Source organism: Chaetodon auriga, chromosome 13, assembly GCF_051107435.1.
Source record: "Chaetodon auriga isolate fChaAug3 chromosome 13, fChaAug3.hap1, whole genome shotgun sequence".
Classification (NCBI taxonomy): Eukaryota; Metazoa; Chordata; class Actinopteri; order Chaetodontiformes; family Chaetodontidae; genus Chaetodon; species Chaetodon auriga.
Genome location: NC_135086.1, coordinates 20,793,348 through 20,819,348, shown reverse-complemented (window position 1 = coordinate 20,819,348; position 26,001 = coordinate 20,793,348). Strand labels below are relative to the sequence as shown.

The 26,001-nt window shown below is 41.0% G+C and overlaps 1 protein-coding gene across 1 annotated transcript in view; it reads right to left on the bottom strand.

The window, feature by feature from the left end:
• Positions 1-26,001, bottom strand: part of neb (nebulin) — a 59,823-nt gene that overhangs the window by 24,566 nt on the left and 9,256 nt on the right. Inside the window, exons 17-94 of the mRNA XM_076747597.1 lie at positions 25,778-25,882; positions 25,558-25,665; positions 25,360-25,473; positions 25,054-25,251; positions 24,795-24,902; positions 24,577-24,675; positions 24,330-24,434; positions 23,674-23,781; positions 23,195-23,506; positions 22,859-23,065; positions 22,636-22,740; positions 22,414-22,521; positions 22,013-22,324; positions 21,681-21,887; positions 21,427-21,531; positions 21,195-21,302; positions 20,794-21,105; positions 20,408-20,614; positions 20,211-20,315; positions 20,008-20,115; positions 19,603-19,914; positions 19,270-19,476; positions 19,058-19,162; positions 18,859-18,966; positions 18,436-18,747; positions 18,076-18,282; positions 17,840-17,944; positions 17,617-17,724; positions 17,194-17,505; positions 16,877-17,080; positions 15,712-15,816; positions 15,481-15,588; positions 14,834-15,145; positions 14,517-14,720; positions 14,255-14,359; positions 13,251-13,358; positions 12,850-13,161; positions 12,533-12,736; positions 12,270-12,374; positions 12,055-12,162; positions 11,609-11,920; positions 11,317-11,520; positions 11,070-11,174; positions 10,596-10,703; positions 10,186-10,497; positions 9,882-10,085; positions 9,668-9,772; positions 9,446-9,553; positions 9,034-9,345; positions 8,721-8,924; positions 8,423-8,527; positions 8,067-8,174; positions 7,627-7,938; positions 7,111-7,314; positions 6,870-6,974; positions 6,592-6,699; positions 6,189-6,500; positions 5,919-6,023; positions 5,650-5,748; positions 5,420-5,521; positions 5,169-5,276; positions 4,740-5,051; positions 4,523-4,627; positions 4,319-4,423; positions 4,111-4,215; positions 3,870-3,977; positions 3,642-3,752; positions 3,046-3,243; positions 2,831-2,935; positions 2,559-2,663; positions 2,363-2,467; positions 2,141-2,248; positions 1,932-2,045; positions 1,553-1,750; positions 1,273-1,377; positions 931-1,035; positions 710-817; positions 39-146 (exon numbers count right to left, since the gene is read on the bottom strand). Of these exons, the coding sequence (XP_076603712.1) occupies positions 39-146; positions 710-817; positions 931-1,035; positions 1,273-1,377; positions 1,553-1,750; positions 1,932-2,045; positions 2,141-2,248; positions 2,363-2,467; positions 2,559-2,663; positions 2,831-2,935; positions 3,046-3,243; positions 3,642-3,752; positions 3,870-3,977; positions 4,111-4,215; positions 4,319-4,423; positions 4,523-4,627; positions 4,740-5,051; positions 5,169-5,276; positions 5,420-5,521; positions 5,650-5,748; positions 5,919-6,023; positions 6,189-6,500; positions 6,592-6,699; positions 6,870-6,974; positions 7,111-7,314; positions 7,627-7,938; positions 8,067-8,174; positions 8,423-8,527; positions 8,721-8,924; positions 9,034-9,345; positions 9,446-9,553; positions 9,668-9,772; positions 9,882-10,085; positions 10,186-10,497; positions 10,596-10,703; positions 11,070-11,174; positions 11,317-11,520; positions 11,609-11,920; positions 12,055-12,162; positions 12,270-12,374; positions 12,533-12,736; positions 12,850-13,161; positions 13,251-13,358; positions 14,255-14,359; positions 14,517-14,720; positions 14,834-15,145; positions 15,481-15,588; positions 15,712-15,816; positions 16,877-17,080; positions 17,194-17,505; positions 17,617-17,724; positions 17,840-17,944; positions 18,076-18,282; positions 18,436-18,747; positions 18,859-18,966; positions 19,058-19,162; positions 19,270-19,476; positions 19,603-19,914; positions 20,008-20,115; positions 20,211-20,315; positions 20,408-20,614; positions 20,794-21,105; positions 21,195-21,302; positions 21,427-21,531; positions 21,681-21,887; positions 22,013-22,324; positions 22,414-22,521; positions 22,636-22,740; positions 22,859-23,065; positions 23,195-23,506; positions 23,674-23,781; positions 24,330-24,434; positions 24,577-24,675; positions 24,795-24,902; positions 25,054-25,251; positions 25,360-25,473; positions 25,558-25,665; positions 25,778-25,882 (12,639 nt within the window). The remainder of the gene's footprint in view (positions 1-38; positions 147-709; positions 818-930; positions 1,036-1,272; positions 1,378-1,552; positions 1,751-1,931; positions 2,046-2,140; positions 2,249-2,362; positions 2,468-2,558; positions 2,664-2,830; positions 2,936-3,045; positions 3,244-3,641; positions 3,753-3,869; positions 3,978-4,110; positions 4,216-4,318; positions 4,424-4,522; positions 4,628-4,739; positions 5,052-5,168; positions 5,277-5,419; positions 5,522-5,649; positions 5,749-5,918; positions 6,024-6,188; positions 6,501-6,591; positions 6,700-6,869; positions 6,975-7,110; positions 7,315-7,626; positions 7,939-8,066; positions 8,175-8,422; positions 8,528-8,720; positions 8,925-9,033; positions 9,346-9,445; positions 9,554-9,667; positions 9,773-9,881; positions 10,086-10,185; positions 10,498-10,595; positions 10,704-11,069; positions 11,175-11,316; positions 11,521-11,608; positions 11,921-12,054; positions 12,163-12,269; positions 12,375-12,532; positions 12,737-12,849; positions 13,162-13,250; positions 13,359-14,254; positions 14,360-14,516; positions 14,721-14,833; positions 15,146-15,480; positions 15,589-15,711; positions 15,817-16,876; positions 17,081-17,193; positions 17,506-17,616; positions 17,725-17,839; positions 17,945-18,075; positions 18,283-18,435; positions 18,748-18,858; positions 18,967-19,057; positions 19,163-19,269; positions 19,477-19,602; positions 19,915-20,007; positions 20,116-20,210; positions 20,316-20,407; positions 20,615-20,793; positions 21,106-21,194; positions 21,303-21,426; positions 21,532-21,680; positions 21,888-22,012; positions 22,325-22,413; positions 22,522-22,635; positions 22,741-22,858; positions 23,066-23,194; positions 23,507-23,673; positions 23,782-24,329; positions 24,435-24,576; positions 24,676-24,794; positions 24,903-25,053; positions 25,252-25,359; positions 25,474-25,557; positions 25,666-25,777; positions 25,883-26,001) is intronic.

The following is a 26,001-nucleotide window of genomic DNA, read 5'->3' as shown; positions in this document are numbered from 1 at the left end:
GGGATAATTGGAGGATTCAAGACAGTGAAGGTACTTACATCGCTGGCGACGACGCTGTTCTTCTTAGCCTGCTGGATTAGCGGGGTGTCGTGGGGCAGGGTGAAACCAGTGGGCATGAAGTTCTTGTTGGCCTCTTTGTACCAGTTCTGAGAGAGGTCAAGACAACATAGTGAGACAGAATTCATTTCAGCTGGAACAGAAACTCACATACTGACCCAACAAAATGACGTCAAAACTACTGAAGCTTAACTGTTAAAATGAAACTGAATTATGTATAAATTTGTTTTTTATTCTATTCACTTGAGCAATTTCAATTTGGAATACCCATATTCACTATGGACTTGCAGTGTTGCAGTTCTTTAATCCTTAACTAAATCTTTTGTTTGAGATGAAATGTGTAAAATCACTCTGTATTTGCTACTGACAGCAGTGCACTATATTTATTTTCTGACATTTATCAGTGTGAAATTTCCACTACAAAATGAAAAACATAATCTGGCAACATCTGTAAAGTCATGATACACTACACATGTGCAAAATGATGGCATCTCAAGCGTCTCCTCACTGTAGCATAAACAATATAGTGTGTATTGTGAAGGTGCTTCTTCTCTCCGGGATTTGTCAAGAATATTCTTACAGTATACAGACTGTACATACAGGGTAGTAATTTTGAAAAAAGTAGACTGAAAATTAAGGAATATTATCTTACATCACTCTGGATGTAGTTAGCCAGGCGTGCCCTTTCTGTGTCAATGGTAACAGCAGGAGCAGTGTTGGTGCCCTTGACATTGGCGTTGTAATCATAGTGGTAATGCAGCTGGAAAAAAAGAAAAGAAAAGAAGATGAAATGTATGGTCATATTTTTTGCTTGTAATGAAATACAGATAGTCATGAGGCAAAATTATGAAGAACATTTATATATTCACGTACATCGCTCAGGTTCTGGGCGTTCTGCTTGGCAGTCTCGTACACTGGAGTATCCGTCACCACCGAATACTCCTTGAAAGCCTCAATACCTTTGGCTCTGTACTTATTCTAGAATAAAAACACAACATGGCCATCAGCATCACCTCTGATTAAACACAAGGTATTATGACTAGTTTGTGGAGGATTTACTGGAAGGGAGATAATGACAGTTGTTTGAGTGCCATAGAATAGAAGCATATGAAGAAAAATGAATAGTGGCAAGCCGAGTGACAGTTGTTTACCAAATATCTGAGGAGGATGTTCAATAGAGAGAAGAATTAGAATAAATATAGCAGGTGGGCTAACCTCACTCTGAAGGTTACCAGCATGCTTGACACGGAGGATCTCTGGTGTGTCCCAGGCAAAGCAGCCAATACCCTTCAGCCAGTTCAGGTCATCCTTGTAGAAGATCTGCAGAAAGCACACAACAACACACACAAGTTAAGTGACTTTGGCAGATGTGTTTGTGTTGCAACTTGTAGAAACCTGACCCTTTTTCATAGAGTACATGGCTACAAGACATATGGGCACTACTGAGGCTACACAATAATAAGGACAGGATATTAAGCTGAGGGCAGTTACTCACATCACTGAGCTGCTCGTTGACTTTGCGTGCTTGGACGTACACCTGCATATCAGGGAGGCAGATCCACTGATGCAGGTACTTGCGGTAGTGGATCCCGCTGACAGTGGACTGCGTGTTGCGGGCAGACAGGATCTCCAACATGTCTGGTGGGATATGGTTCTTAGCCTTGGTCTTCTCATAGTTCTCTTTGTACAGACGCTGTAATGGACAACAGATTTTCTTTATTTTTTTGCTTTCAGTTCAGGTTACAGGTGCACAAAAAGCTACACAGTTAAATGCATTTTAACTACTAGTTAGTCTTACAGCGCAACTCCCGTATGGCGCGTTGAAAGAAATGCAGACAAATGGATGATAAAATGGCTCAATGAGTTGTACTTACATCCAGGACCAGTTTCCCAGCTTTGACACAGCGAGCAGTGGCGGGATCGTCCTCAAGAGACTTGGGCAGACTGTAGAGGGATTTGAACTTCTCGTAATCCTCCTTGTACTTCACCTAAAGGGTCAAAAGGAGTCATATTGTCTTTTTAGGGTCAATGTGAAGAAAATCCTTGCAGAAACATGGGATAAAATTCATAGATCTTGACTCACGTTGCTGAGAATGATCTTCTGGGTTTTGGCGTGCTGCAGGGCGTTTGAGTCATGTGGAATCTGGTAGCCCTTGGCTTTGACTTTGTCCCAGGCAGCAGTGTAGTTTTTCTGTCGTACAGAAAAGTCAGAACATCGTGAACATGTTATGATGGGCGAACATGCTGTTTATACAGCTGATATCATATCACAGGGTGAAAGAGAGAGATGTTTATCTTCACTTACATTGCTGAAGAAGTGCTTGAAGTTGTGGCATCTGGCGTAGTCATAAGTATCCAGGACGGTAGTATACAGGTGCTTCTCCTTATGATAAGCCTCCCTGTAGTTGAGCTATCAACGACAATTGTTAAATTAACACACTCAATCAGGCATTTGAAACTCAAATACTATATATATGTTTTTAAAAGTCCAACCCATTCACCTCACTGGCCCAGGTGTGACCCAGGACAGCAGTCACATAAACTGGGGTGTCTGTCACAATGGAGTAATTGTTGAATTCCTTCTTGGCCTCGTCTCTGTATTTGAGCTACACAGAAAGATACGGCATGGGTTAATCATCACAGTTTCACAAACGAAAGAATTCAATTGTTTTCTATTTTCTAAGGATGGCTCTAAAAATAACATCTTCAATAAAGAACACATTATTGATAACATTTCTAAAGGTTTCCTGTGATCTTGCATGTTGTTACTCACATCACTCTGCAGCTCGTAGGACTTCTTGGCACGAAGGATTTCTGGCGTGTCCCAGACAAAGCAACCAATACCCTTCATCCAGTTCAGGTCATCCTTGTAGAACACCTATCAAATGACAACAGCATGAAGCACAGAGTTATACTGTGTGTATATTTTGTATATTCTCTTGCTTGCAAACAGCTAAATCTATTATTGTATGTGGAAGAAGGACCTACATCACTGAGAATCTCGTTGGTCTTGCGGGCACGAATGGCGTCTTCCTGGTCAGGATGGCAAGTCCACTGGTGCAGGTAGGTACGGTAGATGACGTCACTCAGCATGTCCTGGCACCGCTTGGCTACCTGGTTGGCGATGATGTCAGGGGGGAGGTGGGTCTTGGTTTTGCTCTGATGGTAGTCCTTCTGGTAGAGTCTCTGTGAAGACATGCAGCCCATGGAAGTTAGGAATGTGATACAAATTAGCCTACAATAAAGTTATATTATAACAAACATAAATCATGATCTTCAGTCATAAAAGCAATTTAAATACTTAAACATGCCAAATGAAGAAGACTTGAGTAATATAACATTTAAAACACATCGCAGACCATTTATCTAAAGACTAAGGTGATCTTTTGACTGTAGATCGTCATTCCATAAAGGAATATCTTTTTTGCTATTATTTATCAGAATTGGACAGTATGCATCTTGTGGTGCAGGTGATACATGTTAACATTTCTTAATTTGATCTTTGCTTTTATTGTATGTTGCAAAAGTATAAAGATGTCTTGACATGTATGGAACAAATTGGTAAACTTTTCTTAATATCTTACCAGTCCCTTGTTCTTCTCCTGCTGTCCACAGCGCATCACCTCAGGGAAGTCCACCAGGGTTCCAGCCATGTAGTGACCCTTGGCCTTCTCATGGGCATCCTTGTACTTGACCTAGTAGAATATGGAATAATAAAAGTCTCAGTTTTGTTTAAAAAATAATCAAAATATGATTCCATGTGATTTTGCCTCATCAGCACTGACGACTATAAAGAAACGTAAGACACTCACATCACTAGCAATATCCCTGGATTTCCTGCCAGACAGAAGTGGGATGAATTCATGGTTCAGCTGGTAGCCTGTAGCCTTAGACTCGTCCCATCCCAGTTTGTAGAGTTTCTGAAATCACAAGAAGTAGGCATATGGTTTAAAAAAGGCTGACACAATATGTGACATCAATAAATATCATGAATAAAAAAATGAATTGAGAGAATGAACAGAATGAATGAAATAGCTAAATATTCTACATTACCTCGCTGATGTTCTTAGACACCTCCCTGCTGTGGGCCAGTTGAGGAGTGTCATCTGAACCAATGTAATGACCTTTTTCTGCATTGAATGTCTCTTTGTACTTCAGCTTTAGTAGGAAGAAAAAAAGAGAATTTTGATTTTAGATTTGATTATTTTTTATTTATATATCTCTTGAAATTTTGCAGTTTGAATGTTGGATTTTTACATACATCACTGAGGTTGGCAGCGTTTATCCTTGCTAAGATAAGTTCAGGGCGGTCCACAATCAGCGTGAATTTTCCAAACTCTTCTTTGGCATTCTTTTTGTAGAGCCTCTGCAAATAAAATTTCAGCATCAAGGTGAGACACAATGAACTGACAAAAAATGGGAAAAATACCTAATTAAAAGACTGAATGTAATACAGTATACATACATCATTGAGAATCTCCTGGGCCTTCTTGACCTTGACATGATCAACAGAGTCAGCTGCCACCCAGCCGCAGCCACGAATCCATTCCATATCAGCCTTATACACAAACTGAAGACAGAAACCAAGGCACAAGTTAGGAGGTTAGAACAGATAGAAGTTTCTGTCAATTTACCATATGAATGTGATAAATAAATCCTAGACTGGTGGGATTAGCACTCACATCGCTTTGGAGATCATAGGCTTTACGGGCCTGGATGACATCATTCTGGTCTGGCAGACAAGTCCACTGGTGCAGGCGGGTTCTGTAGTTGTCATCATTGACTTGGATCTGGCATTTCTTGGCCAGTTCAAACTGCAGCATGTCCACTGGCAGGTTGAACTTGGTCTTGGACTTGTTGAAGTCCTTCTTGTACAGAGCATCACTGGCAATCTTGGCTGAGTTCAGAGCCAGCATGAGCAGAGGGTCGTCCTGGACGCTGCGAGCACCAATGTGGTGGCCGACCTGCTTACGGTATCCCTCAAGGTAATTATGCTACAGGACAGATGGAAATCATTATCTCCACATTGTCATGTCTTTGATAAAATTCTGAACAACTTTATTAAATGCTCTTATTATGAAAGGAAGATGGAACTCTGGCACACTACTCACTTTACTCTGCACTTTAGTAGTCTGGATGCACTGCTTGATTGGTACAGCATCTCCGGGCATGAAGTAGCCTGTGGCTTTGACCTTATCCCAGTCTTTGGTGTACAGTTTCTGCAAGAGATGGAATCTGTTACTATAGATTTATGATTATGTATTGTTTTTGAGCTGATAATAATACAGGATAAAACAGATAGAGGACAAAGTACTGTTGGATTGAAACATGTAACAAATACCTCCGTGAGGAGTCATCTTACCGGGTGAACGTTCTTAGCCACCTCTCTGGCTGTGGCAAGAGTTGGAGTCTCCACCAGAGTGTAATTGGTCTTGTCCTGGTGCCAGGCCTCACGATATTTGGCCTGAGAAGATTGTGAAATCAAAATTCAGTTAATAAAAACCCTCAAATCTGCCACTACTCACATGGCTTAATTGAAGAGAGGACTCAAAACATATTCAAACAGCATCTGTAGAACAGAATCATCCTCACCTCGTTGAGGACATCAGCAGCATTCTTGGCACAGAGCAAGTCGACTCTGTCTGTTGGAACTGTGAATTTCTGATCATCCAACTTGACACGATAGCCTCTCTGAGATAGCAAGAAAGAAATGAAAGAAAAACAATAATTTTGCAAATGAGATACATGTGCAATTTTTATGGATTGAACAAATTCTAATGAATCTTAACACATTTTACAAATATATATAAATGTCTGTGATTTTACAAGTAACTTCAAAGTCGAATTGTAGTCAGACTTACATCAGCCAGGACCTTCTGCGCATGCTTCACCTTCATGACATCCACAGACTCATGTGGAATCCATCCACATCCACGTAACCACTCCAAATCAGCCTTGTACACAGCCTGAGAAAACAAAACAGGCAGATATGTTTGTGTGGTTTCTTACAGTTACAATTATCACAATGTAAGAGTTTCTTGGATTAAATTCAAGTGTACAGTGTACATATCATCAAAACATCCAGCAAATATGTAAATGAATACTATCCATGAGCACTACCATAAACTTACATCGCTCTGCAGATCGTAGGCCTTCCTGGCCTGGACCACATCATTGGAGTCTGGCAGACAAGTCCACTGGTGCAAATAAGTTCTATAGTTAAAATCATTGACTTGAATCTGGCATTTCTTTGCCAGCTCAAGTGTCAGCATGTCCACTGGCAAGTTGAACTTGGTCTTAGACTTGTTGAAGTCCTTCTTGTACAGGGCATCACTGGCAATCTTTCCTGAGTTCAGTGCCAGCATGATCAGAGGGTCGTCCTGGACGCTGCGAGCACCAATGTGGTGGCCAACCTGCCTGCGGTATCCTGTCTTGTACTTGTACTAAAAGAGAAGAGACAAAATGTTAAGGAAAAGTCATAAAGTGTCTCATTTATGAATCAGTTCTATTTAAACATTATCCATTTTTTCTTACGTCACTAATGATATCTCTGGAAGCTTTAGCCTTCAGCACAGAGATAGCATCCTCCTTGACATGGTAGCCTTTGGCCTTCTGGTCATCCCATGCTTTTGTGTACAGTTTCTGCAGAGAACGAAAAGATATCATGTTAGCACATCAACATCACAGTGATCATTATTCAATCAGTGCATTCAATCATGCACTGATTGAATAATACATTCAAACAAATGAGATATTTATGTCGAATTTTCAGCATTTCAACATAGGCCAAATGGGCACTCATACAAACGTACGTTGCTGATGTTGATAGCATTGGCCTTGGACAGTTCAAAGGGGGGGGCATTAGCTGGCAGGTGAATGGAGAGCTTGTCTTTATCCCAGACTTCTCTGTATTTCCTCTGTCAGTGAGAGAACAAAACATTAGCTTCTTTATTTTCACATCCTCATTATACGGATATTTGTACAAAATACTTCATGTTATTTTTTAATTCACTAAAGAAAGCATTTAGCATGCAGATAGATGCTATTACTCACGTCACTGATGTTGTCAGCGTTTTGCTTGGACAAGACGATAGCTGGGAGGTCGACAACGCTGGTGAACTTCACAGTGCTTGGGGGCTGGCGGTAGAGCCTCTCACTGAGAACAGTCTGGGCATTTCTAGCTTTGATGACGTCCACAGAGTCCTGAGGTGACCAGCCGCATCCTCTCAGCCACTCCAGGTCAGCTTTGTATACGGCCTAAGAAACAAAAACAGTTTTAACCCCACCAAATGCATTTATGTTTTTGTTCTTATAGGTTTTGTATTTGTCTGACTGCTGGATGTCTCAAAATAAGGATGAAGAGATTTCCAGTAAATGAATTAGATGCAGCACAAGGTTCAAAATCTTGAGTGAACTGAATGAATGTGAATATCTATGAAACTAACAAACATACAAACTCAAACAATCCTAAATGGTCAGAAAAACATTTTAACTTAAGGCAATTTCCTTTCTGGCAATGATGCCAACTGACATACAAACACATTACACATACACTTTCCATGTACTTACATCACTCTGTAAGTCGTAGACCTTCCTCGCTTGAACCACATCATTGGAGTCTGGCAGGCATGTCCACTGGTGTAAGTGAGTTCTGTAGTTGAAGTCATTCACTTGCTGCTGGCATTTCTTGGCGAGTTCAATCGTCAACATGTCTACTGGCAGGTTGTATTTGGTCTTGGTCTTGTTGAAGTCCTTCTTGTAGATGTTGTCACTGGAGATCTTGGCTACATGAGCTGCCAACATAATCAGTGGGTCGTCCTTAACACTGAGGGCACCGATGTGATGGCCACACTGCTTGCGGAAACCGGCCTTGTATTTGTACTGAAAATTTGGGATAGAAATACTTTGATCAGTTTCATAACACAAACTGCAGGGAAATCAAAAACTGCGGCAGAATTTACAAAGTGAAGAGAACGTGAAAAATGTTTCAAAGAGTGGTGCAGACTTACATCGCTGATGATGTCTCGCGAGGCCCTTGCTGCCAAAACAGAGATAGCATCTTTGGGGAGGACGTAGCCCTTGTTTATGGTGTCCATAAAGCCTTCACGGTAATATTTCTGGGGAAACAATAATAATGCTGTTAGGGTCTCTGGCATATACACTGTACGCTATAGACCATAAAAAATAATACAGCACTTAAGGAGCAGACAATTTCTTTTACATTGGATGTGACTGAAAGCTCAACAACCACGTGGCTTTAAACTTCGGCACAATTATCTGTAAATCACACTAACAATTAATGATATGATAATAATCTGTGATGTACTAATTGGTTATACAACTACATGAAGAAGCACTGCATTACCAGACTGGTGTTGAGTTTGTTCTGCTTGGCCAGGATGATCTCTGGGGTGTCAGGCATGACGTGAAGGTTGGTCTTATCTGCCTCCCAGGCAGAAACATACGCTTTCTGTAAACAGCAGATTGGCACAGTTAGTGAGATGTGACTTTAACTGAGTCACAGAGCATTATTATAGAGCTTTGTCTAAAACAAGTTATCCTCCTTGGTATGAACAACATCAACATGAAACATTTTGCCAAATATTTGGTATAATACATTAAAACACAGTGAAATAATATTATATGAGATGTGCCAGCTCTACCTTGTCCATGATCTGGGCATTGGCCTGAGCTAGGGCATACGGCATGTCACTTGTCTTGGCTGTGAATTTGAAGTTGCTGGGATGCTGGCGGTACTTTATGTCGCTCAGGATCTCTCCTGCTTTCTTGGCTTTCTCCACATCAAGTGAACCAATTGGCACCCAACCCATTCCCTTGACCCATTCCATGTCAGCTTTGTACACAGCCTACAAGTCACAGGGGGAAAGAAAGGACCACAAAGTCACATTGAGTTTTCATTTTGAAAAATGAAACATTTTTGCAGTGCCCATGAAGCACATTAGGAGGATTACTCACATCACTCTGCAAGTCATAAGCCTTTCTGGCCTGGACCACATCATTGGAGTCGGGGAGACAGGTCCAGTTGTGCAGATGAGTTCTGTAGTTGAAATCGTTGACTTGGATCTGGCATTTCTTGGCCAGTTCAAGATTCAGCATATCCACTGGAAGGTTGAACTTGGTCTTGGACTTGTTGAAATCCTTCTTGTACAGGGCATCACTGGCAATCTTGGCTGAGTTCAGAGCCAACACGATCAGAGGATCATCATGGACGCTGAGGGCTCCGATATGGTGACCGACCTGCTTACGGTATCCTGTCTTGTACTTGTACTGTTAAGAGAGAATGAGTGACGTGATAATAAACAGAATACTGTACAAATAAGCACACGTCAATATCAAACAGAAAAGAACCCATTTATATGTTACATACATCACTGATGATTTCTCTTCCATGTTTGGCAGCGACAACAGACACAGCATCACCCCTGAGGTCGTAGCCCTTTCTGAAGATCTCCTCGACACCTTCCCTGTATAATTTCTGAAAAAGAAGTGAATATAGTTGAATTTTAAAATGAAAATTGTGATGTCAGTAATATTGATATTTACTGACATATGTAGAATCCTAGTTTAAGTCAAAATAGACCAAACATACCCTGCTGATGTTGTAAGCATTAGCTTTCGAAAGCAGAAGCTCAGGTAGGTCAGGTGTTACATGAGTCTTAACCTTGTCAGCCTCCCAAGCAGCAATGTAGTTTCTCTGTGGTGAGAACCAGAAAAAGAAAGAAAAACACACACAAATTGTAATCACCAGGAAAAGACTGAACAAATGTGCAAAAATTATAAAAGAGACATATGATATTTTTCACCTTGTTGATGATATCAGCATTCGCTTTGGCCAAGACCATGGGCATGGAAGTCATGTCAGTTGTATATTTCAGTTTCTCTGGTTTCTGCCTGTAGAGACGGTCGCTGAGAATTCTTGAAGCATTCTTGGCCTTTAACACATCGAGCGAGCCAATGGGAACCCATCCTACGCCTACGATCTCATCCATGTCTGCTTTGTATACAGCCTGTTGGGAAAAGTGTACACATGTAACATTATAACACATAAGCACAGTCAAAATGGCTTAATATGTTGAGATGTGTTTAATATGTCACAGAAGGCCTCACATCACTCTGAAGATCATAGGCTTTCCTGGCCTGGACCACATCATTGGAGTCTGGCAGACAAGTCCACTGGTGCAGGCGGGTGATGTAGTTGGCATGGTTGACCTGAATCTGGCACTTCTTTGCCAGCTCAAGACTCAGCATGTCCACTGGCAAGTTGAACTTGGTCTTGGACTTATTGAAGTCCTTCTTGTACAGGGCATCACTGGCAATCTTGGCTGAGTTCAGTGCCAGCATGATCAGAGGGTCGTCCTGGACGCTGCGAGCACCAATGTGATGACCGACCTGCCCACGGTATCCTGTCTTGTACTTGTACTGATGATATCAGCAGACATTGGTTTACGTTACAAGGGGAACATATCTCACATTATGTTTAATACCAGCAGCAATCATATATAGTACGAGTCACTCACATCACTGATGATGTCCCTGGAGGCCTTAGCAGCTTTGACAGAGATTGCATCCACAGGGAGGAAATAGCCTTTCTTGATAGTGGCCTCAAAACCTTGTTTATATAGTTTCTGAAAAGTAAGACATACATGCATACTTCTGTTAATTGTTTTAACAAATGGTGGTCTAATTGTGGCACTTAGATTTGGAAAGCTTCCAGCTGGAAAGGTTTGCAAAAAGGGATCGTATTCATAGAAACCACTGTAAGAATCTAATACAACTCCTAATTCAAGCCAGAGTATTCTGAATGAGGTTTAAGGTGGTTGATAAGTAAAAACAACTGCCAAAAAGCTGGTTTCCAAATTCTGTGAAATGATTTTAAACATTAAAAGACTGGCAAGAACCAGTCTGCTTGACACAGAGATAGGCAAGATCACATACTAGATAAGGAAGGTGTCATCTTCTTTCTTATCATGTGCAATAAGAATTGTAATAACCTTGCTCATGTTGATAGCATTCTGCTGAGACAGAATGATTTCAGGAGTGTCAGGTTTGATGTGCAGGTTGGTCTTATCCTTCTCCCATGCCTCTACGTAGAGGCGCTGAAACAAACCACAAAAAATACCAGTGTTAACTGATGGTGCTGAATTAAGAGATCTCCAGAGAGACATGTCATTGAAAATTGAGATATTCTTTATGTACTATAAGCTCTTTCACGAAAATTAATTTCTATATAATTTCTACCTTGTTCATGGTCAGAGCGTTATTCTTTGCCAGTACAATGTTCATGGCATCTATGGGGCTGGTGAAAGGAACAGTGCTGGGGGGCTGGCGGTACTTCCTATCGCTCAAGATTTCTGCACACTTCTTGACTTTCTCCACCTCAAGTGAGCCAATGGGGACCCAGCCCAGACCCTGGAGCCACTTCAAGTCAGCTTTGTAGACAGCCTATAAAGCACAGTAACACAAAATTCAATTCCTGACATACTTGGTATGAACATGATATAAAAGACTAAGAGAAAGAGACTGCACTCACATCACTCTGCAGGTCATATGCATGTCTGGCCTGGACCACATCATTGGAGTCCGGCAGGCAAGTCCAGTTGTGCAACCGGGTGATGTAGTTGGCATGGTTGACCTGAATCTGGTTCTTCTTGGCCAGTTCAAAGGCCAGCATGTCCACTGGAAGGTTGAACTTGGTCTTGGACTTGTTGAAGTCCTTCTTGTACAGGGCATCACTGGCAATCTTGGCTGAGTTCAGAGCCAGCATGAGCAGAGGGTCATCCTGGATGCTGCGAGCGCCAATGTGGTGGCCAACCTGCTTACGGTATCCTGTCTTGTACTTGTACTGAAAGAAAAATAAAATAATATCTTTGTTGACAGTTACACTCAAATTTTGCACAATGGGTGCAAGAAGATTTTACATATATAATTGTAGACTTATTTCATTTACCAATTAAATAACCAAAATGAAACACTTACATCACTGGCAATATCCCTGGACGCCCTGGCTGCAATGATGGAAATGGCATCATTGCGCAGATCATAGCCCTTCTTCTTGGCATCTTCATTTGCCTGTTTGTACTTTTTCTGTAAAGAAACACAATTATCCCAGAGATGTTAATCATATAACTTTACGACTGAGAGCAATCCATGTGAGTAGCTGTACAACCTTAACTACTTAATTCTGGACTTACCACACTGTAGTTGACATTGTTTGCTTTGGCTAGAAGAACATCCATAGCGTCAGGCATGATGTGGATCTTGGTCTTCTCATTCTGCCAGGCTTCAACATAGGCACTCTGCAGTCATAGAAGACATCAATATCAGATCTTACTCAAAATATGGACTCTGCAAGTATTATGAGAGGAGATCTTCCTTATCATATCAGACTGAGTAGTTCAACTGAGCAATTTTGCATTAATTACACTCACTGCACTTCGAGGATTGATGATTTTACCTGGTTCATAACCTGAGCGTTGGCCTTGGCCAGCACCATGGGCATGTCTTCAGTAGTGATTTTGAATTTGTAGTTACTTGGGTGCTGACGATACTTTTTTTCGCTCAGGATCTCCCCAGCTTTCTTCGTCTTCTCAACATCCAGTGAACCTATAGGCACCCACCCAATACCCTGCAACATCTTCAGATCTTCCTTGTAGACAGCCTGGACAAAACAAAAACAGTTCATTATGATGAAGCATGTCCCAAAACTTTACAAATGTACATTCATGATACATGACAACTTTCCAGAGTATTAATTCAAGGATTTGTACTCACATCACTCTGCAGGTCATATGCATGTCTGGCCTGGCGAACGTCATTGGAGTCTGGCAGGCAAGTCCAGTTGTGCAACCGGGTGATGTAGTTGGCATGGTTGACCTGAATCTGGTTCTTCTTGGCCAGTTCAAAGGCCAGCATGTCCACTGGAAGGTGGAACTTGGTCTTGGACTTGTTGAAGTCCTTCTTGTACAGGGCATCACTGGCAATCTTGGCTGAGTTCAGAGCCAGCATGAGCAGAGGGTCGTCCTGGATGCTGCGAGCGCCAATGTGGTGGCCGACCTGCTTACGGTATCCTGTCTTGTACTTGTACTGAAAGAAAAATGGAAGAGTTCCATGGCTACATGTATAGTCATAAATGTACGGTAACTGTTTATCATTGGTAAAATATAACTGCTTACATCACTGGCGATATCCCTGGACGCCCTGGCTGCAATGATGGAAATGGCATCATTGCGCAGATCATAGCCTTTCTTCTTGGCATCTTCATTTGCCTGTTTGTACTTTTTCTGTAAACAAACACAATCATTCCACAGACATAAGTACTATACATGTATTTTCCATTATAAATAGGACTGAGTAATAAATATATATACATCTACTTGGACTGCTCCATAAAGTCGATCATTCGAGTCATCAGTCGAGAAGACCCGGAGCCTGCTCGCATGTTGTCAGTCAATTCACTTCACTTTTGTGTTTTAGTTGTGTCATTATACAAAGAGCAATGCAGGAGCAACAGCGTGACAGGCAGCAAAATTTAAAAACCGAGTCTCAAAATTACCACAAACCACCAAGCTAACTGTGATGGAGGCAGTAAGGGTCACAGAAACTGAGGGCAGCGTGAGACAGGGCACTGTGACTGCAGTCTGTTGGCGGCTCTGGTGACGACTATCAGTGAAGTTGGCAAAACAAACTTTGAACCAGACGGTGGTACAACCTTTTCTTCTGCTGTCCACTGTGATTGACTCTTTGGCTGACAACACTGTGACCAGGTGAGCACGAAAGACGCTCTGTGATGCACTGGGATTTTATAACTGAACAATGAGCATGATGCATGCTTTTATGTTTGCAAACTGTGTGGAAATCTGATGGTTTCCCAAGACAAAGAAAGGCATTAAACATGAGTACAGGTAAAACATGCTACTCATGTTGGCTGATATTGATTGGCAGATAGCCTATATGGGGAAAAATCAGAGCAATGATAGATGAATTTTTGTATTGAACAGCCAAATCCGCTTCAAATAACAAAATCCTGAGTCGGGTACAGTTTTAATATGTATTGCTAACAGAAACATATCCTTATTAATACAGCATATCTTTGAGGTTAATTAATTAATTTAAATTAATTTAAAGTAATGAATATATCAATGCTGCTTTACTCTTATATGTTTAATTCTGGACTTACCACACTGTAGTTGACATTGTTTGCTTTGGCTAGAAGAACATCCATAGCGTCAGGCATGATGTGGATCTTGGTCTTCTCATTCTGCCAGGCTTCAACATAGGCACTCTGCAGTCATAGAAGACATCAATATCAGATCTTATTCAAGTATGAACTCTGCAAGTATTATGAGAGGAGACTTTTCTTATCATATCAGAATGAGTAGTTCAACTGAGCAATTTTGCATTAATTACACTCATGGCACTTCATGGATTGATGATTTTACCTGGTTCATAACCTGAGCGTTGGCCTTGGCCAGCACCATGGGCATGTCTTCAGTAGTGATTTTGAATTTGTAGTTACTTGGGTGCTGACGATACAGTTTTTCACTCAGGATCTCCCCAGCTTTCTTCGTCTTCTCAACATCCAGTGAACCTATAGGCACCCACCCAACACCCTGCAACATCTTCAGATCTTCCTTGTAGACAGCCTGGACAAAACAACAACAGTTCATTATGATGAAGCATGTCCCAAAATTGTACAAATGTACATTGATGATAAATGACAACTTTCCAGAGTATTAATTCAAGGATTCGTACTCACATCACTCTGTATGTCATATGCATGTCTGGCCTGGACCACATCATTGGAGTCTGGCAGGCAAGTCCAGTTGTGCAACCTGGTGATGTAGTTGGCGTGGTTGACCTGAATCTGGTTCTTCTTGGCCAGTTCAAAGGCCATCATGTCCACTGGAAGGTGGAACTTGGTCTTGGACTTGTTGAAGTCCTTCTTGTACAGGGCATCACTGGCAATCTTGGCTGAGTTCAGAGCCAGCATGAGCAGAGGGTCGTCCTGGATGCTGCGAGCGCCGATGTGGTGGCCGACCTGCTTGCGGTATCCTGTCTTGTACTTGTACTGCAAATGAAGAACAAAAGAACTGATCATAACATCACGGTTACTATAAAGTAGTATCAGTTGTAATACTGTTTTCATACTTTCCTGCATATCAATTTCAGCATATATTAATCATGTAATCATGTTCTTAATTATTGAATTTTTACTCACGAGAAATGTGACGATGAAATAGTTTACCACAATATGAACAAATAAATTATTAAACAATCATTTGACTTAGATACACTTCCAAAATAATAAAATGATATAAAAACTTCATGACATTTTTTTCAGATGAATTTTAGATTAAATATTATTTGTCCTAATTGTAATGAGTGGAAATTAAATTATCTTACATCACTGGCAATATCCCTGGAAGCCTTCGCGGCAATAATGGAAATGGCATCATTCCGCAGGTCATAACCCTTCTTCTTGGCCTCTTCATTTGCCTGCTTGTACATTTTCTGGGTAAAGGGAAAACATACAAAACTTCAAGCATCCTCTGAAAAATGGTGGCGTATTATGAAGTTTGTTGTTTCAAAACTATGACAACTTAATTTCATTGAGAATGTTTGAGGAGGACTCACCACACTGTAGTTGACTTTGTTTGCTTTGGCCAGAAGAATATCCATGGCATCAGGCATGATATGAATGGTAGACTTGTCCTTTTCCCAGGCTTGAGTGTACGCATTCTGTAAATTAATTGTTTATTTAGTTTACATATAAAAGAATAAAACATTTAGAAGACGTGTTCATTGGTATGCATTTTTAATTAAATCGATACTGATCTCAGACAAATGCTCTGCTGATAACATTATACAACTACTGAATCTGACTTATTATGTTGAATATAGTCAAGCAGAGAAGGTTTTCGACAGTGGGCTGTCACTTTTTCCTCAGTCTTCTACATATTCAATCTGGACCTAAATTATATTGAACAGATTAGAACTATGATTTATAATAAAGCCCCTAGGAGGCAGTCATCAAGAAAGGGTCATCCTAAGCTTTCTTTTTTTAAGCAGAGGCCCAACTAGGTAGTCTTTTATCACTGTTGTTTGTTTGCAATGATCGTTGAACCTTTCACTTTATGTGCAAGAGATAACACAAAGCTTTATGGTTTCACCACCAGTTCAAGGTTCATTTGTTTGTCATTCTACAACACAGAGCTGGACAATGAAATGCAAACTGTAGTCCACTTCCACTACACACAAAGCAAAAAAATGTTATCATAGTTAACATGTAGAATCTTTTTATGGAGATGATGTGATTTTATTTTTCACACAAAGCCAGAGAAACTGTGGCAACTTTATTTGACATAATAGAACAATTTAGGAAAAATTGGGGGGTTAGAATATGTTTGAATATATCAAAAGCTTGTCAGCTGTTACAAGGAAAATTCACTGGATACAGGAAAATTTTAAATATTCTGGAATTAATATTACTCATGCCATCAAGAAGCTTGTTTCAAGTAAATTACAGTCATCTAGTAAACAAGGCTAAATCTCATTTGATTGATTGATTTGATTTGATTGATTTGATCAAGTTTGTCATCATCATTACTAGGAAAAACTGAAGTTATAAAAATTGGTAATTTTGACTGTTTCAAGTATTGTCATGTTACCTTCCTTCTTTATGTTTTAAATAACTGAACAAAAATATCATTTATAAATGTATTCAATTTGTTAAGGGTTAAAAAACAGTAGACATATAAAACACAATAAAATGTTGGGGAAATAACTGCAAATGAAATACCTGGTTCATAACCTGAGCGTTGGCCTTGGCCAGCACCATGGGCATGTCTTCAGTAGTGATTTTGAATTTGTAGTTACTTGGGTGCTGACGATACAGTTTTTCACTCAGGATCTCACCAGCTTTCTTCGTCTTCTCAACATCCAGTGAACCTATAGGCACCCACCCAACACCCTGCAACATCTTCAGATCTTCCTTGTAGACAGCCTGGACAAAACAACAACAGTTCATTATGGTGAAACATGTCCCAAAACTTTACAAATGTACATTGATGATAAATGACAACTTTCCAGAGTATTAATTCAAGGATTCGTACTCACATCACTCTGTATGTCATATGCATGTCTGGCCTGGACCACATCATTGGAGTCTGGCAGGCAAGTCCAGTTGTGCAACCTGGTGATGTAGTTGGCGTGGTTGACCTGAATCTGGTTCTTCTTGGCCAGTTCAAAGGCCATCATGTCCACTGGAAGGTGGAACTTGGTCTTGGACTTGTTGAAGTCCTTCTTGTACAGGGCATCACTGGCAATCTTGGCTGAGTTCAGAGCCAGCATGAGCAGAGGGTCATCCTGGATGCTGCGAGCGCCGATGTGGTGGCCGACCTGCTTACGGTATCCTGTCTTGTACTTGTACTGAAAAAGCAAGTATGAGAGTTTTCATAACCTGGTGAGGGGGAAGCATAGGAATTGATGTATACAGTAGATAAGTACAGTATAGAAATGCAATACAATACAGATACTTACATCACTAGCAATAGCTGTGGAGGCTTTGGCAGCCTGTACCGCAATGGCATCAGCACGGAAATTATGCCCCTTCTTCTTGGATTGCTCATTGTCCAATTTGTACAGTTTCTGAAGGGAGAGTGGATGTACATTTTCATAGAGGAAAGCATGTCTCGTTTCAAATGAATACACTCATGCACCAATTTGAAGTAATGCACCCAAAATTAAGGTTATCACACTGTACCTCACTGTAGTTCTTCTTATTTGCTCTGGCAAGAACAATGTCCATTGCATCAGGCATTATGTGGATCGAAGTCTTGTCTTTCTCCCAGGTTTTGGTGTATGATTGCTAAAAACAAAATGTAGTTGCTGGTTTGATATCTTAGACTTAATATATATCTTATAACATATAAGATATCTTATCTTAAATGTTAAAGAAGAAATATTACTATTATTTTCACAGGAAGTCCTATCCAGTACCTTATCCATAATTTGATTGTTGGCGGTGGCCAGTGTCAGATCCATGGACTGCATGTCCTTAGTGAATTTGAAGTTGCTCGGATGTTGACGGTATCGGGCCTCACTGAAGATCTGGCCAGCTGTTTTTGCTTTCTCAACATCCAACGATCCAATAGGAACCCATCCTATTCCTCTAATGTAGCTTTGATATTCACTCTTGTACTGGTTCTGAGGCAGAATATCACAAGAAACAGTATTCCTTCACACATCAGCTACACATGATGTTAGGTAATGGTAACACCAATGCAAAAATTTGGATTTTAGGTTTGAAATATCTATTAATTATAATTTTAAGATGATTAAATCAGACTTTCTACATACATCACTGGCAATGAACTGCATGTTACGAGCTAGTTCCAGGTTCATGGCATCAGGCAGGACGGTGTAGTGGGAGATTCTCTGTTTGTATCCAGCCATAGTCTGAACAGTAGATGCCTGCTTGGCATGGACCACACTCAACATGTCCACTGGGCTGTGATACTTCAGCTTGGACTTGTGGTAGTCCTTCTTGTAGTTCTTGTCACTCTGCAGTCTGGCCACTTCCATGTAGTGAACCAGCAGAGGATCGTCCTGAAGGCTGCGGAAGCCAACATGATGGCCTCTGGCCTTCTCGTATGCCAACTTGTACTTGTACTGTGACAGCAAAAACATACAGTGTCATTTAATAGAGACTGTCCTTTTTATAACATGAATTATAGCAGATGTACTGTGAATACTAATTTCATTGAGTTTGTAACAACTTACATTACTGGCAATAGTGGTACCGGACTTGGCAGCAAGAATTGGGATGGCGTCTGCTTTGAGGTTGTAGCCTTTCTTGGCCATCTCCACAACACCAGCTTTGTAAAGTTTCTGTATAAAACACAAAAATGATCACCATTAACCATATGCACTATTAACTATCACAAGCAATTGATTTATAAGTTTCATGGATTCCCCTTACATTGCTCATGTTGAGGGAATTAGCCTTGGCCAGGAGAATCTCAGGAGCATCTGGCATGATATGGACTGTCAGCTTGTCCTTCTCCCAAGCTGAAGTGTATGCTTGCTGTAAATAAAGACACCAGGAAAACAAATGAATGATTGTGGTTATGAACAAGATTATCAACAACATATTTGTGGCCTTACACTTTAAGAGTACAATAAACGCTGCACCTTGTTCATGATCTTGTTGTTCTCAGTAGCCAGAGTCAAGTCCATGGAGTCCATCAGCTTGCTGAACTTGAAGTTGGATGGATGAGTGCGGTACTTGTGGTCACTCAGAATCTGACCACCAACTTTAGCAGTCTCAACGCCAAGTGAACCAATAGGGACCCATCCAATACCTCTGATATAGTTGTTCCATTCAGACTTGTAATCACACTGAAAAGAAATGTAAGGCCTCATGAATCAAGGGATCATACACAATTATTCATTTCATCTGCCTTTATAAACAGATATAATTACCGTGGGCATAGCACAGCAGGTACTTTAACATTTCAAACTTACATCACTAGACTGGACATTCATGGTGCGAGCCAGCACTAGGTTCATGGCATCAGGGAGGAGAGCATAACTGTGCTGAATCTGTCTGTATCCAGCCATAGTCTGAACAGTAGAGGCCTGCTTGGCATGGACCACACTCAGCATGTCCACTGGGCTGTGATACTTCAGCTTGGCCTTGTGGTAGTCCTTCTTGTAGTTCTTGTCACTCTGCATTTTGGCCACTTCCATGTAGTGAACCAGCAGAGGATCGTCCTGAAGGCTGCGGAAACCAACGTGGTGGCCTCTGGCCTTCTCGTATGCCAACTTGTACTTGTACTGTAAAAGCAAACAAATGCTTGTTTTACCATGTATGGTGGGTCATAGTAGATAAACATCTTGAATTGGTACAATCATTTATTTTTAACTTACATTACTGGCAATAGTGGTACCGGACTTGGCAGCAAGAATTGGGATGGCATCTGCTTTGAGGTTGTAGCCCTTATTGGCCATCTCCACAACACCGGCTTTGTAAAGTTTCTGTGAAAATATTCATTCATTCATATGAATAAAATCAAATGAAATTAAAATAATTAGTAAAGAAATACATTTTGTAATATAATCTAATGCCGTACATTGCTCATGTTGAGGGCATTAGCCTTGGCCAGGAGAATCTCAGGAGCATCTGGCATGATATGGACTGTCAGCTTGTCCTTCTCCCAAGCTGATGTGTATGCTTGCTGTAAGATACCAAATAAACAAATTAATGTTTGTGAACAAGATGGCTGTTTATTTTCTGTGACACCACACCATACACTTGAACATGCTGCACCTTGTTCATGATCTTGTTGTTCTCAGTAGCCAGAGCCAAGTCCATGGAGTCCATCAGCTTGCTGAACTTGAAGTTGGATGGATGAGTGCGGTACTTGTTCTCACTCTGAATCTGACCACCAACTTTAGCAGTCTCAACTCCAAGTGAACCAATAGGGACCCATCCAATACCTCTGACGTAGTTGTTCCAGTCAGACTTGTACTCACACTGAAAAAAGAAAGAGATGAGAATATGCTGCATATTAGTTATCAAGTTAAGATCAGTGAAAGAGATTTCCTTAAATTCTTTGCACTTGTGTGTAAATAAAGCACATAATGCTGATTCAGTGTGGCTGCATTTCAAACATAAAAGATAAAACCGCTGATAAAACTGTCACTGCTGCTCACATCACTTGACTGGACATTCATGGTGCGACACAGCTGCAGGTGCATGTTGTCAGGCAGAAGGAAGTAGTTGTGAGGGATCTTTCTGTAACCCGCATAAGTCTGAACAGCAGAGGCCTGCTTGGCATGGACCACACTCATCATGTCCACTGGGCTGTGGTACTTCAGCTTGGCCTTTTGATAATCCTTCTTGTAGTTCTTATCACTCTGCATTTTAGCCACTTCCATGTAGTGAACCAGCAGAGGATCATCTTGAAGGCTTCGGAAGCCAACATGGTGGCCTCTTGCTTTCTCATACTCTTTCTTGTATTGGACCTGAAAGAAAAAGAAAAAGGAGACTGTTTCTGCTACATGGAAATAGTGTTGCATACATTCTGTGTTGGATATATTTTTGATTTACTTACATTGCTGGCAATATGTCTGCCTTGCTTGGCATGCAGGATAGAAATAGCATCAGGCTTCATGTCATATCCCTTGGCAATATCTTGCAGCCACTTGTGTTTGTAGTGACTCTGTGGATAAACAGCAAAGTGTTAGGACAATGTTTTGTGAGCAGATGATGCTGATATACACTTGGCACTTCAAACGAGTCATATTCCTTTGACTTGCATATTAGCAGTTATATTGTGCTCTGACCTCGCTAAGTGACTGGGCATTGAATTTAGCCTGAAGGAACTCTGGGCTGTCAGCTGGTAGATGATAGGTATGCTTGAACTTCTCCCCAGAAGCTTTGTATGAAGCCTAGAGGGAAGGAAAAAGAAGAGTAAAAAAAGAAAAAGAAGAGTAAAACCTGTGAAGGTTCTAATAGGAGAAGTTTTGGTCCAACATGGATGCAACATTTTAAGAGATACAAAAGCACTGCAATTTCTCTAAAGTGAAGACATTCTTACATTGTCCATCTGCTTTGTGTTGGTCAGAGCCAGAGCCATGTTCATGGCATCAGTCTTGCTTGTGAATTTGAGAGTACTGGGATGCTGGCGGTAGCCTCTTTCATCCATCGCAGCATTAGCAGCTCTGGCCTTCTCAACATCTATTGAACCAATAGGGACCCACCCTAAGCCTTTAGAGTAGTTGTTGTAATCCGACTTGTAGACATTCTGTGGGTATATAGAGAAAAACACTTTTTATCTCAAAATTTGTGGAAGAGCTTACAATTGTCACTGTGCACATTCCTTCCCTACACCATAGTAACATATACTGTAGATGACAAGTGAAAACATACGTCACTCTGAATCTCCATCATGGTGCGACACAGATGCAGGTGCATGTTGTCAGGCAGAAGGAAGTAGTTGTGAGGGATCTTTCTGTAACCAGCATAAGTCTGAACAGCAGAGGCCTGCTTGGCATGGACCAGACTCATCATGTCTACTGGGCTGTGATACTTCAGCTTGGCCTTTTGGTAGTCCTTCTTGTAGTTCTTCTCGCTCTGCATTTTAGCCACTTCCATGTAATGAACCAGCAGAGGATCATCTTGAAGGCTTCGGAAGCCAACATGGTGGCCTCTGGCCTTCTCATAAGCCAGCTTATACTTGTACTGTATAAAAGAAAAACATTGAGTATTAATAAAAACATTGAATTCAGTAGCATTGGAATAGTATTATTATTAGCATATTCACAACTTACATTACTGGCAATATCTCTGGAAGATTTTGCTGCAACAATGGGAATGGCATCTTCCTTCACATGATGTCCTTTGAGTAGATCTTGACGATGAGCATAGGTGTAATAATTCTAAATAAAATGATCATCAGTGTTATGTTACAAATTTAGTGACAATTCAGTTTCTATGTACGTTTTACAAATGCACAAAGGCTGGAAATGACCAGACGAGAATCCACAACTGACCTGGCTGATGTTGACAGCATTGTATCTGGCTTGCATCAGTTCAGGAGCATCAGGAGGGAGATGGTAAGTGTGCATGAACTTCTCTCCACTGGCCTTATACTCTTTCTGCACAATTACAAGGAAGACACTGGTTTATGTCTACTCTGAAAAGGAGTCCAAGGACTAAAATCAGGACATTTATATTAGAGCAAATGAAGAAGTTATTCTGTTTAGTCCTTTTCACCATATTCATGATCTTGGCATTGGCCTTGGCCAGCTCCATATTCATGGAGTCAGTGACACTGGTGAATTTGATGGTGTCAGGGTGTTGGCGGTACTTCTTCTCATCCAGAGCTGCTGCTGCTGCCTTGGCTTTTTCCACCTCCAGGGAACCAATGGGAACCCAGCCCATTCCCTTGACCGAGGTCTCATAATCCAGTTTATAGTTATACTGGAAAGTAAAAGAGGGAAGAAAGAAATGCAAAGTATCAGGCCTGCGGAAACATCATCTTTTGGTCAGGACATAAAGTATTAAACTACATTATGATACAAAAGACTGTGAAAGGAAAATGAAACTTACGTCACTGGAATTGTAGTTCATGGTGCGAGCAAGGTCCAGACTCATTGCCTCAGGCAGAAGACAGTAATTATGGTGGTGCTGCTTGTACCCAGCCATAGTCTGAACAGCAGAGGCCTGCTTGGCATGGACCAGACTTATCATGTCTACTGGGCTGTGATACTTCAGCTTGACCTTGTGGTAGTCCTTCTTGTAGTTCTTGTCACTCTGCATTTTGGCCACTTCCATGTAGTGAACCAGCAGAGGATCGTCCTGAAGGCTGCGGAAGCCAACATGGTGGCCTCTGGCCTTCTCATAAGCCTTTTTATACTGGACCTAGAGGTTAAAGGACATATAGCATCACTAATTATTTATCATTTAAAGAATTGTAAGAACTATATGATGCAACAAGAAGTATGGTATCAGTAATCTGGTGCAAGGCATGTTAAAATGGAGCTTGAGCACGTCTCTGAGATGTTGGTTCAGTCTTGCAGGAAACTTACATTACTGACAGCATGTCTGGCAGCTTTGGCGGCAACAACAGGGATAGCATCAGGCTTCAGGTCATAACCTTTAGCAATCAACTCCTGCCAGGCAAGTTTGTAGTACTTCTGAAATGGCAGATTACAGACAAAAACAACAATAAAAGATATGAATGCATTTTTGGGGACATTACACAGACTTATATTCATTTCCTGGAGACTTACCCGAACCATAACCACAACCACTACTGGCCTGACCCTTACCCTTACCCTAACCTTAACCTTAACCCCAGTATTCATTGTAAAATTTAATCATTTACATTATGGAGACTTGTGTTTTGTCCCCATAAGGAAGGCGAGTCCCAACAATGTGACTGTGTAAACAGATTTATGTCCCCACAACGGAATACAAGAGCTATATCGACAGTGTGCTCTGAGAAAATATTTGGTTAACATAATTCAAAAAAAGTGATCTCTCAGTATTTTTACAATAATAATAAACTCTGTATAGCACTTTTCATACAGGAATTGCAGCTCAACCTGCTTTACAAGAAAGAAATCACCTGCACCAAGTGAGTATGTTACATAAAGAGGAGGGAATGGACAAAAAACAGAGAAAAAATAAATGTAAAAGATGGAGAATAAAACCCACTTGGTAATGATAATTCATGGCTTACCTGGCTCATGTTGTAGGCATTGCACTTGGCTTGGAGGAATTCAGGGACATCAGGAGGCAGAGAGTACTTCTGATGGATCTCCTCCAGACCTCTCTTGTAGAACAGCTGTAAGGCAAGACAGCAATAAGGGCAGAAGTCATATGTGTCACACTTCTATCAATTTACAGATAAAAACAATCTTTTCAAAAGTGAAAAAATAGCAAAGCTTTTACTGCAGAATTAACTGTGAGAGTGACAGTAGACTCACATCACTCCTCTGAAGCTGGTTGACTTTGGCCTGCATCATGATGGGATGGTCGTCAATAGAGGTGAAGGGGATTGTATCTGGGTGTTGTCTGTATTTTTTCTGTAGGAAACAAGTACATTAACATGTTATGTGACACATCCTGCCAACTATCAAATATGTTTGTAAAGAGGGGGGAGAAGTGTGTCAGAAAGACCGAAGCGATGCTGTTGCACTCATACCTCACTAAGGATGGCTGCAGCGTTCTTATTCTTTTCCACATCCAAGGAGCCAAAGGTGATCCATGGCGCACCCTTGGTATAGGTGTTGTAGTCTGACTTGTACTCATTCTGTGATGCAGAAAAACAAAACAAATTCATATGCTGTCACTGAACACATAATTAATCTGATAATGACCATGCCAGTACATGTTTCATATTGTGATTAAAAGCAAAAACCAAACTGTCCTCAATAACAGGTTGCTCTTATGTCTCTACTTACATCACTCTGGATGATGTTGGCTTTCTTGGCCAAGTCCAACAGCACACTGTCGGGGGGAAGGAAGAAGTTGGTGCTGATGCTCCTGTACCCAGCCATGCTGGAAATTGCCTGGGACTTCTTGGCCAAGGTCACTGACATCATATCCAGTGGTGTGTGGTACTTGGTCTTTATCTTTTCATAGTCCTTTTTATACTCACGCTGTGGAGAGGAAGAGATTGTTCAAGAGTGCTCTCTCATCTCAGCTCTGCTGAATTAATGTTAAAGGAAATGTTGCTAATTTTGTCCTCCGACAAACTAATGACTTACATCACTCTGGATTTTGGCCACGTGAACAGAGTGCAAGATCTTGGGATCGTCATTAATGCTGAGGGCTCCAACCATTTGTCCCTTGTTCTTCTCATACTCCTTCTTATATTTAACCTGCAGAGAAGACCAAGAGTTGAATAATGGAAAAATACTGAAAAAATACTGAAGTCATGAAGGCTGATATTGTAGCATACTTACATCACTGGCAATGTTGGTGTGAGCACGGGCAGCAAGGATCGAGATAGCATCACCCTTGATCTCGTACTTTTTAGCTTTAGATTTCTCCCAGTCGTACTTATAACAGCTCTGCAAAGAGAGCATTGTGGCATTCAGGAAGTGAAAAATGTATACCAAATTAAAATGGACAGCAATCAAATTTCAGTGATGGCTAGAAATGAAGCGTACAGCATTTCCTTACCTCACTGAGGTTAAAAGCGTTCACTCTGGACTGGATGAAGAAGGGATAGTCTGGGGGGAGATTAGACTTGACCTTTGTTTCCTCATACTTCGCCTTGTAGTTCAGCTGCAAAGAGAGCAATGTGATTAAATAATGTTTTATTTAAAAAACCCTGAATTTCCTTCTCTGTTCATAGGGCACTGCTCATTGTACTCGTAATGTCAAGATGAGAATGAGGGTCAGAT